Source organism: Geotrypetes seraphini, chromosome 2 (assembly GCF_902459505.1).
Source record: "Geotrypetes seraphini chromosome 2, aGeoSer1.1, whole genome shotgun sequence".
Classification (NCBI taxonomy): Eukaryota; Metazoa; Chordata; class Amphibia; order Gymnophiona; family Dermophiidae; genus Geotrypetes; species Geotrypetes seraphini.
The window spans coordinates 399462804-399476460 of record NC_047085.1 but is presented as its reverse complement, the minus strand read 5'-3'; the positions used below and the strand labels follow the sequence as shown (position 1 = coordinate 399476460).

The following is a 13657-nucleotide window of genomic DNA, read 5'->3' as shown; positions in this document are numbered from 1 at the left end:
ACCACAATCTGCACCTCTTAAGTTTGGCAAAAGGCAGGGAGCAGGAGATTCAGGGCAGAGCAGGGCGGCAGGAGAAAATCGCTGCAGAAAGTCAGGGCAGGGAGCAGGAGATTCAGGGCAGAGCAGGGCAGCAGGAGAAAATCGCAGCAGAGAGTCGGGACAGAGAGAGCAGGAGAGTTGTTGGGGGAGGGGGGGTGCAGAGAGCTGTAAAGTCGGGGCAGAGAGCAGGAGATGCAGTCAGAAAACAGTGAACGACTGGTCCCCAGCAGTAGCTTATTTGTGATCGGCCAGCCCAGTTGGTGGTGTAGGATTTTTGTTAAGTGAACCGCTGCCTGCCTACATTTGAATGCCGTTCCCCCTCATTTGCATGCGCAGATTGGAGGATGATCGGGACAGAGGTTAGTAAATCGGGTCGGAGGGAAATCGGGTCGCAAAGGGGTAGCTAAGTGGTTGGAACTTGATCGGTGGGAATCCAATAAAACAAACAAATTGGCATACTGAAACTACTTCATGCATTTTTCAAATTAACCGCTGATCAAATTCCTTCCAAGCATAAACTAAACTATAAAATCATTAACTCATCAGACTTCATAAGAACTCATGACAAAGTGCTACAATCTGACAAATAAGAGGTGAGCCACTTCAAGGATGTGTATTTATTTAGGCCCATATTTTATAAACGGCACCTTAAATCAGGTGCCGATAGGCACCCTACCAGCGCCTATGTTAAGTGAAAAATTACATTTAAACGCTTTAAAATTATTTTCAAGGCACTGGAATTGTGCTTCTGAAGGCGACTTATAGTGATAATGCCACTTCCATCGTTAGCCATGCCTACAGTGGCATTAAAGTGCCATAAAGTGCTTACGAAGTTGTGATTCACGTCAAAGGTAGGCACCAGAAATGTAGGCCTTGAAAATCCTGGCCTACATTTCCAGTGCCTACCTTTGCTGGGGACATGATTCTCTAAACCAGGGGTGTCCAACCTGCGGCCCAGTGAAGTATTTTGTGCATCCCCAGTCAAGGGCGATGCAGTGTTTTCCTCTGCTGCCCCCGGGTGTTTACCATCTTGCTGGCTCTTTCTTCTGTTTTGCTGCAGCGTTTGCGCATTTGTGCGGCCCCAGAAACATGTTTTTCAGCCAATGCGGCCAAGGGAAGCCAAAAGGTTGGACACCCCTACTCTAAACCATTAAAACCAGAAGCAACAGAAAACCCTAATTTGCTGCTTAGTGAGGAAAGACCAAGAACTAGGGGCAATAGGCCTGATCAACAATAACAGCTAGCATACAGTACAATGCCCTGAATTGTTCCAGAAGCTGACAGTGTTGCTGCCATTATTCTGGATGCAGCAATGATTCTCTCACTCAGTCTTGGTTCTCACCTTTAATATCATCCTCTTATCCTGACCCCCCTGAAGGCCCTCCACACATCTGATCACCCTCCTCATAAAGGACCCCAGTGGTCCCATCCTACACCCATGCACAAACCCTATCCTATTCTAAAACCCCACCCCTGAAGAAAATTTCCGCCTCCTAGAGCTTACCTCTATCCTGATCCCTCCCCTCCCCCAAGGCCTACCTTGAAGTCTTTTTGATAGCTAAGTGCTCCTAGGTTTGAGTAATCCCCCTCTGCTCCAGTCCAGAACTCCCACCCAGACTCTCTCATTCCACCCCTTCTCCCCTTCAATACACACACGCATTAGGTTTTTTCCTGAAATTCCTCTTACCCCCAAAGCACACACATTCCCATTGCTCTCTCATTCTGCTTCCCCACTCCTAGATCTCTCTTCACAATCCGCCCCACACACCTAGGGTTACAATATGTCCGGATTTACCTGGACATGTCCTCTTTTTGGAGGACTGTCCAGGTGTCCAGACAGGTTTCTAAAACCCAGAAGTTTGTCAGGGTTTTGGACTGAGCTATATCAATTGCAGTCCTGCCCCAGGTACCCGTGGTCCAGGGGTAGGTTACGAGCCACTGGAGGCTTGTTTGGCATTGGATGGAGGTAGCAGGAAAGGCCCCAGTTCTGCCTGAGCTCAGGGCAGCATCTGGAGGGTGTCCGCACATGCACATGATGTCATCACATCTGCGCATGCCCAGAGGCCCTCCAGATGTAATCCCAGCTCAGGCAGGGCCAGGGCCTTTCTTGCCACCTCCAGAGGAGGTGGAGGCAAAGGCTAAAGAAAAAGAATGACTGGCTCTGACTGATGAACTTGAACTGTTTCAGACAATTTAGAACAATGAAGATCATTGGAGTCAGGGAGGGAGGGGACAACAGTTGCTGAACAGACAAAGCCAGGAGGGGGGGGGGTTGCTGGGTGAGAGTGGAAGGAGAAGGGAGATCAATGCAGAATTCTACACAAATTCCATATAAGAACAAAAATGGATAAAAACTGGAAAAAGTACAAACAGCATCAAAGCAGGTGCTATAAGGCGGTAAGAGGGGCCAAAATAGACTACGAGGAAAAAATAGCCAAGGAGGCAAAAAACTTCAAGCCGTTCTTTCAATATATTAAGGGGAAATGACCTGCAAAGGAAGCAATGGGGCTGTTGGATAACCATGGAATAAAGGGAGTGCAAAAGGAGGACAAAGCCGTCGCCGACAAACTGAACACATTTTTTGCATCTGTGTTTACCGAAGAGGATATATACAACATACCAGAAGCCGACAGGCTATACATGGGAAACGAAGATGGGAAACTGACAGGGTTGACGGTCAGTCTAGAAGAGGTATGTAGGCAGATTGATAGGCTTAAAAATTATAAATTCCCTGGACCGGGTGGCATCCATCCGAGGATAATCAAGGTACTGAAAGGGGCTATAGCTGAACTGCTTCAACTAATAGCCAATCTGTCGATCAAATCAGGAAGGATTCCGGAAGACTGAAAGGTGGCGAATGTTATGCCGATCTTCAAGAAAGATTCAAGGGGTGATCCTGAAAACTACAGACTGATGAGTCTGACCTCAGTACCGGGAAAGATGGTAGAGGTGCTGATAAAGGATTGCATCATTAAGCACCTTGACGAACACAATCTGATGAGGACCAGCCAGCACAGCTTCAGCAAAGAAAGATCTTGCTTGACGAACTTGCTGCACTTCTTCGAGGGAGTAAACAGGCAGATAGACAAAGGTGACCCGGTCGATATGGATTTTCAGAAGGCATTCGACAAGGTTCCGCATGACCGACTACGTCAAAAAATTGCGAGCCATGGAATCGAGAGTAAAATACGTGGATTAAAAACTGGCTGGAAACAGAAAGTGGAAGTAAACGGACAATATTCGGACTGGAAAAGCGTCACCAGTGGAGTGCCACAGGGTTCGGTGCTTGGGCCCATGCTCTACAACATATTTATAAATGATCTGGAAATTGACACGACGAGTGAGGTGATTAAATTTGCAGACGATACTAAGTTATTCAGAGTAGTGATGACGCAGGAGGATTGCGAAGATCTGCAACGTGACAAACACGCTCGAGAAATGGGCCGCAGCATGGCACATGAGGTTCAGTGTGGATAAGTGTAAGGTGATGCATGTCGGTAACAAAAATCTTATACACGAATACAGGATGTCCGGTGCAGTACTTGGAGACCCCCCCCCCTCACCCAAGAAAGAACAGATCAGAGAAGGTTATCAAGAACAGATTGGAGAAGGTTATCATGCCGCTGTACCAGGCCATGGTACGCCCTCACCTGGAATACTGCGTCCAGCACTGGTTGCCATATGTGAAGAATGACACGGTACTACTCGAAAGGGTCCAGAGAAGTGCGACTAAAATGGTTAAGGGGCTGGATGAGTTGCCGTACAGTGAGAGTTTAGAGAAACTGGAACTCTTCTCTCCTGAAAAGAGGAGACTGACAGGGGACATGATCGAAACATTCAAGATACTGAAGGGAATTGGCTTAGTAGATAAAGACAGGTTGTTCACCCTCTCCAAGGTAGGGAGAACGATACGGCACTCTCTAAAGTTAAAAAGGGATAGATTCTGTACAAACATAAGGAAGTTCTTCTTCACCCAGAGAGTGGTGGAAAACTGGAACACTCTTCCGGAGGCTGTTATAGGGGAAAAAAAACCTCCAGGGATTCAATACAAAGTTAGACAACCGGAATATACACAGGTAGGGCTGGTCTCAGAGCACTGGTCTTTGACCTAGGGGCCGCCGCGAGATTGGCCTGCTGGGCACGATGGTCTGACCAGCAGCAGCAATTCTTATGTTCTTATTTCATATTTATGAGGTATTCCTCTAGGAGCAGACGATATGGTAAGCACCAGTAGCACCGGGAAGTTAAAAAAAAAAAAAAAGGCTTTGGGAAATTCTTGGAGAAAAAGTCCATACACTGCTATTACAGCAGACTTAGGAAAAGCCAGTGTTTATTCTGGGGGTAAGTAAAATTGAATTTTTCTACTTTTTGGGATCTAGGTACCTGTGACCTAGATTGGCCTTTGTTAGAAATGGGATACTGGGCTTAATGGACCTCTGATCTAACCCAATATGGCAATATTTATAATTTATTAGGTTTTGATATACTGCCTTAATTGAATAACAAGCCAAAGCGGTTCACATAAAATCAAATTCTAAATTGAATTCCATAAAATGACAGAAAAGCACACAATCACACAAAAACATAAACAACATTGCTATTTCAGAGACCTAGACAAGTATCTTCAAGGCTGCTGCCACCATCAGGGATACCAACAAAAGGGATAAGGATTGACAACAAGATTAATTATAGGTCAATTCAAATGCTGGCTTTGATCTGAAGACCTTGTGTGAGCTTTCAAAACACTGTTACCATGGCAGGGAATTCCACAGTGCTTATGTACTTATGAAATTTACTCTCCCTCCCAAGGGTGCAAATTTAGAAATTCTTTCCTAGTGAAAATACTCAAAAATCATCCCTAGACTGGGCCTCTTAGTGGTAGAAGAGAGATGAACCTTTTCAATTCCACTCATCTTACAGAGGAAAACACAGCTTTTAGAGTAAGAACACTTTCTGCTTCTGGGATTTTCTCTTGGCTGTTCTTTCCAGACTAGACCCCTCATGGATCTTTTTTTTATTTCTACTTCCTTAGCAGAATTTTCCTTTTTCAAGCCTAGCCAGCTTAGGATAACATCTCTCCCTGGGTGAATGGCCTAGCTGGCTATCAGAAAGGCTGTTTCCAGGCTGCCTTCTGAGTTCCTCTGACTCCTGCAGCTCTTTTCCGTTGGACTTTTGTGAAGGAAGACAAGAGACACCTGACCACTAGAGATAGAGTCTCCAGTAACAAAGAGGAAAATTACCCTTGCCCACTGACAAACAGGCAGACTGTGAAGCTATAACAACATAAGAATAGCCTTACTGGGTCAGACCAATGGTCCATCAAGCCCAGTATCCCGTCCTCACAGTGGCCAATCCAGGTCACTAGTACCAGGCCAAAACCCAAAGAGTAGCAACATTCCATGCTACCGATCCAGGGCAAGCAGAGGCTTCCCCCATGTCTGAATAACAGACTATGGACTTTTCCTCCAGGAATTTGTCCAAGCCTTTCTTAAAAGCTATATTCCTTAACAATTAAAAGAGCCCAAAGGCAAAGATGGAGATTAAGAAAGAATTTATAAGCTCAGACTCAGAAAGGAGAGGACAGGCCCAAATTAGGAGAAGGAAGGCTCAAGGAATATGTGCAGAGCCAGGCAGTCTTTTTATAGGTACAAATACTTTTCTTCAGCTCCGAAACTTAACTCTGAGTCCATTCTCCATTACCTTACTTTATAAAGTAAGGTTAGATTAACTATAGAACAGAGACTCCAAATACTTCTTGCTCTGATTCCATTTGCATGGAGGCAGGCTGATTGTTGTTATGTATGTATATATTTTAATACAAATTACACTGTCTATATATAAAATAATGCTGTGTACTAGGACTGCAAGTTTCTGGGGTCTTGTAATCCTAGTACACAACATTATTTTCTATATATAATTTGTCATAGTTCCCTGTAATAGGCACTTTCAGAGCATGTGTTCCAGCACCCTGTGTCTCATGGGACTTTTTCTATTGGCTTGCCTTTAATCTAAACATGCTGGGCTAGTAGCCCACCTTCCCCCTCCAATAATATAAAAGATAGCGTTTACATCAGCACAAGAATATTCATCGATACCAATTGCATGTTCATATTTAAATGTTAGATCTATAGTGAATAAGGAAGACTTCAGTAATTGTCTCCACAGTTTAGTAAAAAGGACCCCTTAATAAGAACTTAAGAATTGCCATACTGGGACAGACCAAAGGTCCATCAAGCCCAGCATCCCACTTCTAACAATGGCCATCCAAGGACCCAAGAAGTAAAACAGATTTTATGCTGCTTACCCTAGGAATAAGCAATAGAAAATGTCAAAAAATTTCAATTAAAGCAAACATGTTAAATGAACAAAAAAACAAAACAAAACCCCACCAAATATCAAAAAGAAAGCCAGAATGGTTTTTGGACTATGCACATCCCAAGAAACTGTGACAAGCAACTCCCAATGAGACTGTCCCAGAGATTACTGCTTTTGACTCATGAATATAAGATAGTTTTGCTGTGGGCACTGTGTGATGTAGCAGGAAAATGCAATTATAGTAATCGGTGCATACTAGCATGTGGTATAAGTGTGTCCACATCGATAAAATCTAGAGCATTAGTCACATAAACAAATCCCTTTTCTTATGAGCTGAATAAGCAACTGGAAACAGCAGCAAGAGTGAATTTTTAGATTAAAAAAACATAAGTAGTTTCACTGGTTACCAGTGGACTCCAGGGAAAAACGTAAACTGGATTTTGACAGACTTTGGCCTACAATGTTTGAAATAAATCAATGAGAGGAGAATAACACATCCATTTGGACAATCATGTGTCTATTCATTTTCTTGAAGTTTTGTTAAAAATCATTGACCTGAAAGACAACATAGGAGAGGCAAATTTGATGTCATTGTGATCACCATATCTTAGATTAACAGAAATCAAGAAAGACAGACCAAGGAGAAAAGGAATAGAATAGCTATTTTAGGAATATAATAGTGACCACATGAAAGGGCAGAGCAACAGTAATCTGGACCCCTGGGAATAAGGGTCTTGCCACTGACATCCCCCAGAACCACCACCACCAATTATTCCATCCAACTTAATAACCAGTTCTGCATTTCTAAAATTTAACATATAAATTGCTTGACGACACTGAAATATCATACTGTGGTAAAAAGGCACGAGAGAGCAATGACTGCTGAGAAATAAGACGACCAAACAAATTAAAAAGCTCTAGTCATGGAGTAACAGTATATCCCTGGTGACTTCGACTCTTGATTCACACTTGTACATGCAGAATGCAAATAGGTTCTTATATGCCGAGTGATTGCTACTAAACCAGGGAACATCACCACAATGACAGAGAAACCAAAACGAGAATCAATATAAGTAAAAATTATTGAACAAATAGTACACTAAAATGTGATCAATGGCTGTAATTTTGTGATACACCTATATCAAAGGTAAAAAAAATACAATGAAAAGCATGAATAAGAAACAAACAAACAAAAAACCCCCCACAAAAACCCACAGACCCCCCAAAACCATAAAGTCTGCCTAAAGTTAGGTACCTAACTCAATAATCAGCACTGATAATCGGCATTTAACCCATAATTGATGTTAATTGGACTTAACTGAAAGGCACACAAAGTGGTATGTGCCTAAGTCCAAAGCACCTACCTAAAAGTAGGCATGTTTTCAGATTAGGTGCCCATTTTTGACTTGGCTGTCATTGCACAGGCATTTAGGTAAAGAAAACTCTAGTATAAATACTGTATATCCTCAAATATAAACCGAGGTGACCTTCCCCCCCAAAAAAAAGAGGAGGAAAAGAATGAAAGTATAAACCGAGATCAGAAATTTGGCTGATCCTGGTGAGCCAGTCTATAAAAACTTGAGAATATCTACTGTTTTTTTCCAGCTAAGCAGCATAAAATCTGTTTTATTTTTGGGGGATCTTCCCAGATAATTGTAACCTGGATTGGTCACTGCTGAAAACATAATACTGAGCGTGATAGACCTTACAACTCTGGATATGTAGACTAGCCTCAGAAAAAAACCTTGAAAAACTAGATGTAAGAACAAGAAAACTCTTCCATGTCCATGAGGTAATCTGTAAGAACCACCATATGCCAAGACTGTACAATCTGATACATCACACTTCCTCACTAAGGAAAAGGATGTATAATTTACTACAGGCAGTTAAGCATGGACTGTCAACAGTAGCGACATGGCAGCCAAGCATATCTGTTCCCCCAGTAGACTTAACTCTCCCCAGCCCTCTTCATCCCACAGACTGCCATCCTAAAACTAACCTGGCAATATTAGAAAACATAGAAAAACATAGAAATAGATGGCAGATAAGGGTCACGGCCCATCTAGTCTGCCCACACCAATGACCCTCGCCTACCTTTCTCTGTGAATAGATCCTACGTGTCTATCCCATTTGGCCTTAAAATCAGGCACGCTGCTGGCCTCAATAACCTGAAGTGGAAGACTATTCCAGCGATCAACCACCCTTTCAGTGAAAAAGAATTTCCTGGTGTCCCCGTGCAGTTTCCCGCCCCTGATTTTCCACGGATGCCCTCTTGTTGCTGCGGGACCCTTGGAAAAGAAGATATCTTCTTCCACCTCGATGCGGCCCAAGATACTTGAATGTCTCGATCGTGTCACCCCTCTCTCTGCGTTCCTCGAGTGAGTACAGCTGCAACTTATCCAGCTGTTCCTCGCTTATCAACAACACTATATTACAAATGTAACTCATCTTTATGTAAGCCACAATGATTCTCTGTTTAAAATTGTGGGATATAATAAGTTGTATTGTATGACATGGTCATTATTTGCCAGTATCTGTTATGGATATTTTTGCATTAATTTGTTTAAATTCAGATGAGTGCTTGTTCACAAAAGACTTGCCCAGCATTGTATATAATGAAAACCTCTAAAAATGTTCAGATTTCTCTCAACATTTTAGAGGGCTTAAAAGAAACAAATGTGCTGCTCAGAGATTGCTAAAATATCATAGGTTTCTATGGAAATCTGCCGGCTATTTGAAGGCAGTCTTTTGGTGTACAGAGTTAATATTCAGTACCTGTTAAATTATTATTTGATAACAGTCTTCCATCTTCAAGATCAATCAACGTTCCTTCAGATCTGCTTCGTGAAATCCCTCCAGAGCGAAAGGAAAGTGATCTAGTTGATGACATCGTTCCTCCTGGTAAATTACATAAAAGCTTTTATTACTCAGAATGCTCACCTGACCCATACATTATGAGCAAAATTAATGGTATGTTAAAAGTCACCCTGATAATTGCAATAAATACATTTGGCTTCCTGTCTTGAAGTAGTGCCCAAGAAAACTAGGGCTGTTGATTAACTATGTTAACTAATATGACACGTTAATTTTCTACACAATTAAACATTTTATTCATTATTAATCAACAGCCGGGATCTGGCCCCTCCTTTCCACAGGGGTCTGACAGTTCTCTCTCTCCTCCTCCTCCCTATCCAGCCATTCTAAACTTGCATTGCAGACACTGCTCACAACCTAGGCAAGAAGGTTTCCTTCGCCAGTCCTGAGAGCCTTCTTGCAGCCATATCCTGCCTCCTCTGATGTAACTTCCTGTTTCCATGAGGGTGACTTGATGGCTAGCAGGAAGCCTGCTTGCATTGCATATGACCCCAACTAAGTTTAGAAATCAGCTGGAGGGGAAAGAGGGACGGGAGACCGCCTGGAGAAGGGGGAGAAATCAGAGACATATTTAATTCAAGATTAATTTGTTTTACCTGTGCAATTAATCATTATTAAAAATTTTAATCATCTGACAGCCCTAATGAAAACATTAGCCCTTTTGACTATGGCTCAAAAATGGCTTTTAAGTCAACTGCAACAAAAAAGGAAGCAACAAATAGTCCACCCGATATTCAGCAGCACTCATCCAAGTAAGAGCATCTCTGACCCAGATAAACACAGTTCACCAGGATTGGCCCAGGTGGCTGAAACCCCGCCTACAGGTGGGGCCCTAAGGCGCCTGGGCCAACCAGAATAGCCTAGGAGCCTTAGGCCCCTCCTGTGGGCGGGGCCTTAGGCACATGGGCTTTGATTATGGGTACTTGGACGATCAGGCTTTTTTGATCATCCAAGTAGCCATTTAGGACACTTTTTAGACTTTTTTTTTTATTATGAACCCCAAAGCATTTACAGTACTTTTAAAGTTATCCTACTGAATAATCTACCTGAAAAAGTACAGTATTACAATTATTTAACCTGTATTAGATAAAACATATGACCTGCATCTGATAAGAAAGCACCACAGCAATGGTTCCCAAATCCAAAAAGAGTTGGTTTTCAGGATAAATTTTTTTTTTTTGCCATATTTGTACACATTTGGTCCGATACTCCAATTTAAACATGCATATTTTGGTAACCCTTGAAAAACCAGGCCTGCTGAGAAAGAAGGGAATTCCTTGAGGACAAGGGTGGAAAGGTGGTTTATTACAGGATCCCGATCTTTAGGTACAAACACACAGCAGTTATCTTTAATTTTTTTTTTTTTCCAAACTAGCTTGAAAGGCATTCCTTTGAATTTTCAAATACACTTCAATAGAAAAATTTCAACACACGTACTGTAGTAAACACAATTTAATTGGACAAACAATAAATTTGTGACTAGACTTTGAGATATATGTTCCCTTCATCAGGCTTGTGTAAAATGAGATCGCTGCTATCTGAACATACATGCAACTTGACAGAGCAGCAAGCACCATATATGAGACGAGAACAGACTCCCTTTTAGCTGGGAATTCAACCTGTGCTTGCATGTATATCCAGAGAGACTGTTTATCACCATGAGACTGAAATGTTATCACTAGCATCCAATGCTACTGGGTTAAAAGCCAACTTGAAAGTGATCTATCAACACTAGCGCACATATAGAGATAGCGACAAAGGGGCTTCCAAATTGACTCCCAAAGGAGCACAATTAAAATGTGATGAGGAAATACTAATTACAGCTGGGGGACTTTGTTGAATGCCTAACAAGATGTGACAGCTTGAAATTATAGGTAAGTGTAAGAGCTTCAATTAATCTATTCTTGAAAGGCCTCTGTAGCCCATCTGCCTGGCACTTAAGCCTCCAATATTTTATGTGCAAGATTTAAGCGAGTGACGCACAACTGCACCAATTATGCGCACCTCACTTGAGTATGTGTTATTTCAGTAACAGTGTCCGTTACGCACACCTCAATTTAGTGAATCTCATTTACTGACTGTAAAACTTAGCTGAGGTTATAAATATCATATGCCAGACTTGTGTACACTATAACTATAGCAAAAAGACTACCCCAAAAGATTCAGAAAAACTTAAAACACTTTTTAATATATGGTTAAAACTTTCAAAAAGTTGACTACATGTTGAAAATATTACGATACATTATGCAAGTTCCAGGCACAAGATTTTTTTTTTTTAAAGTTTCTAGGAATCACAAACAATACGTAGATTGACATTTATCAGACAGGATAGCATCAACATAAGGGTAAACAACTGTGCTATAAACAGCGTGGATAGTGAATAGCTGGCAAAATAGTGTGGGAACTGCCTTAAAATGGCCCATCACACATCTAGACTTTGGCAGAACGTAAAAAGATCCTATTAGAATCACTAACATATATTACTTTAATGGATTTTGCATTTGGATTATCTGCATATGGCCAATATTTTCAAAATAAAAAAGAACACACAAAACGCTGCCTGAATAAACATTAGAACATAAGAATTGCCATACTGGGACAGCATCCTGTTTTCAACAGTGGTTAACCCAGGTCCCAAGTACATAGCTAGATCCCAAGTAATAGAACAGATTTTATGCTGCTTATCCTAGAAATAAGCTGTGGTTTGATATTCCTCAGGAATCTGCAAGTCAACAACAGAGATTGGTGCTAGAGAATGACACAAGGACAAATTTTTCCCCATCCCCATGGGAACTCATTTTCCCGTCCCAGTGAGTTCTTTTCCTGTCCCTGCCCCATTCCTGCAAGCTCTGTCCTCAACTGCACAAGCCTCAACTGCACTTTAAAATCATAAGTGTTTGAGGCTTGTGCGGTTAAGGCAGAGCTTACAGGAATGGAACAGGGTCAGCATCCTGCAGCGACAGGATGGGGAAATTGAGTTCCTGCAGGGACAGTGAAAAATGTGTCCCCGTGTCATTCTCTAACCGGTGCACATACCCATCTGCATTTTTATGAGCATGCTGAATTCTATGCGCCACTGATGTTTTCAATGGAGCAGGTGCAAATGCTTCTTCAGGTTATGATGCCATTGCAGAATTTATCATGCACCTAGGGGGGAATACGATTTACACACCCATCAGCCTTTCTTTGTATTTTGACCTTTAGCTCCTCAGCAGCAAGATCTGGTGGATGGCTATGGCTGTACAATTTTTTATTTTTTTTTTATAAATCTTTATTCAGTTTAAAGATAACAATAAGTGCAACAAAATATATATTTTACACAAATTTTATCAAGTTATATTTCATATCAAATATATGTTTCAAACCCCCCCCCCCATCTATATATCCCGCCCCCACCCACCTTGGACGTGTATGTTCAAAGGGAAAAAATGATAATCATTCCTTACAGAATTTTGTTAACGACTCCCAAACATCCTTAAATTTCCTATAATGCCCCTGCTGTATGGCAATCACACACTCCATTTTTAAAATGTGGCATAAAGAGTCCCACCAAAAATTATAATTTAACTGGTCCCAGTTTTTCCAGTTCTTCATAATAAGTTGTATGGCAACCCCTGTCATTATAAAGAGAAGTTTATTATTACAAGAAGATATTTGGCGTTTAGCCCTCATTGACGTGCCAAATAGCACGGTATCGTACGTCAATGCCACTGGATTTTCCAATAAGTTATTCACTTGACCCCAAATGGATCTACAAAATTTAAGTATCAATGGACAATAGCATTAGCTGCATTGTTATCAATAGGAGTGGTTAAACTCCCATTTCAAAGTTATTAGTTACATTTCCTGCTTATTGTTATTTTGTTCTTCTTGGAAAAATGATAAGAATAGCCATTCAAATGGAATTTATCCCTTCCTTTTCATGGCTTGTAAGCTTCCATTTCATAAACAGAAACAGTTTTCAGTGCAGATGCAGAACTGAAGAGGAAAATAGCACACTGTCACAAGCCCAACACTACAGCTAGCTGGGTTCCAGGTAACAAGCATAAAAGCATAGCCCTGAAGCTGAAGAGAGCTGATCAGTGCAGCAGCTCTCCAACTAGCAGGGATCAGGACTCAGATTCTGGGGAGGTTTCCCAAGAACAGGAGCCTTGGGGGGTATTTGGGACACTATGGGGACAAAAACTCATTTAAATCTAGGCCAGTCACTGGTAGGACACAGCCTAAGGAACAGGCTCTATAGCCCCTTTAGGCCCACACCTGCTGATGATACTAATTGCAGAGCAGGAGAAAGCTGAAACCTGAAACCTGCCTATCCCCCACTCAGGCATGGGTGTGGCTCCCACATAGAAAGGGAGTTTGAGCAGTGCGAGACAGGGATGAGCAAGCAGAGGAGTCAGACCCTGGGTTAGGGGCTCCAGAGGCCAGG

At 42.0% G+C, this 13657-nt stretch overlaps 1 protein-coding gene across 2 annotated transcripts in view; it reads right to left on the bottom strand.

Moving 5' to 3' along the window:
• MACC1 (MET transcriptional regulator MACC1) overlaps positions 1-13657 on the bottom strand; it is a 98481-nt gene that overhangs the window by 26414 nt on the left and 58410 nt on the right. For both annotated transcript variants that reach the window (XM_033930926.1, XM_033930927.1), the window contains one exon: positions 9130-9252. In XM_033930926.1, the coding sequence (XP_033786817.1) occupies positions 9130-9244 (115 nt within the window). In that variant the 5' untranslated portion in view covers positions 9245-9252. The remainder of the gene's footprint in view (positions 1-9129; positions 9253-13657) is intronic.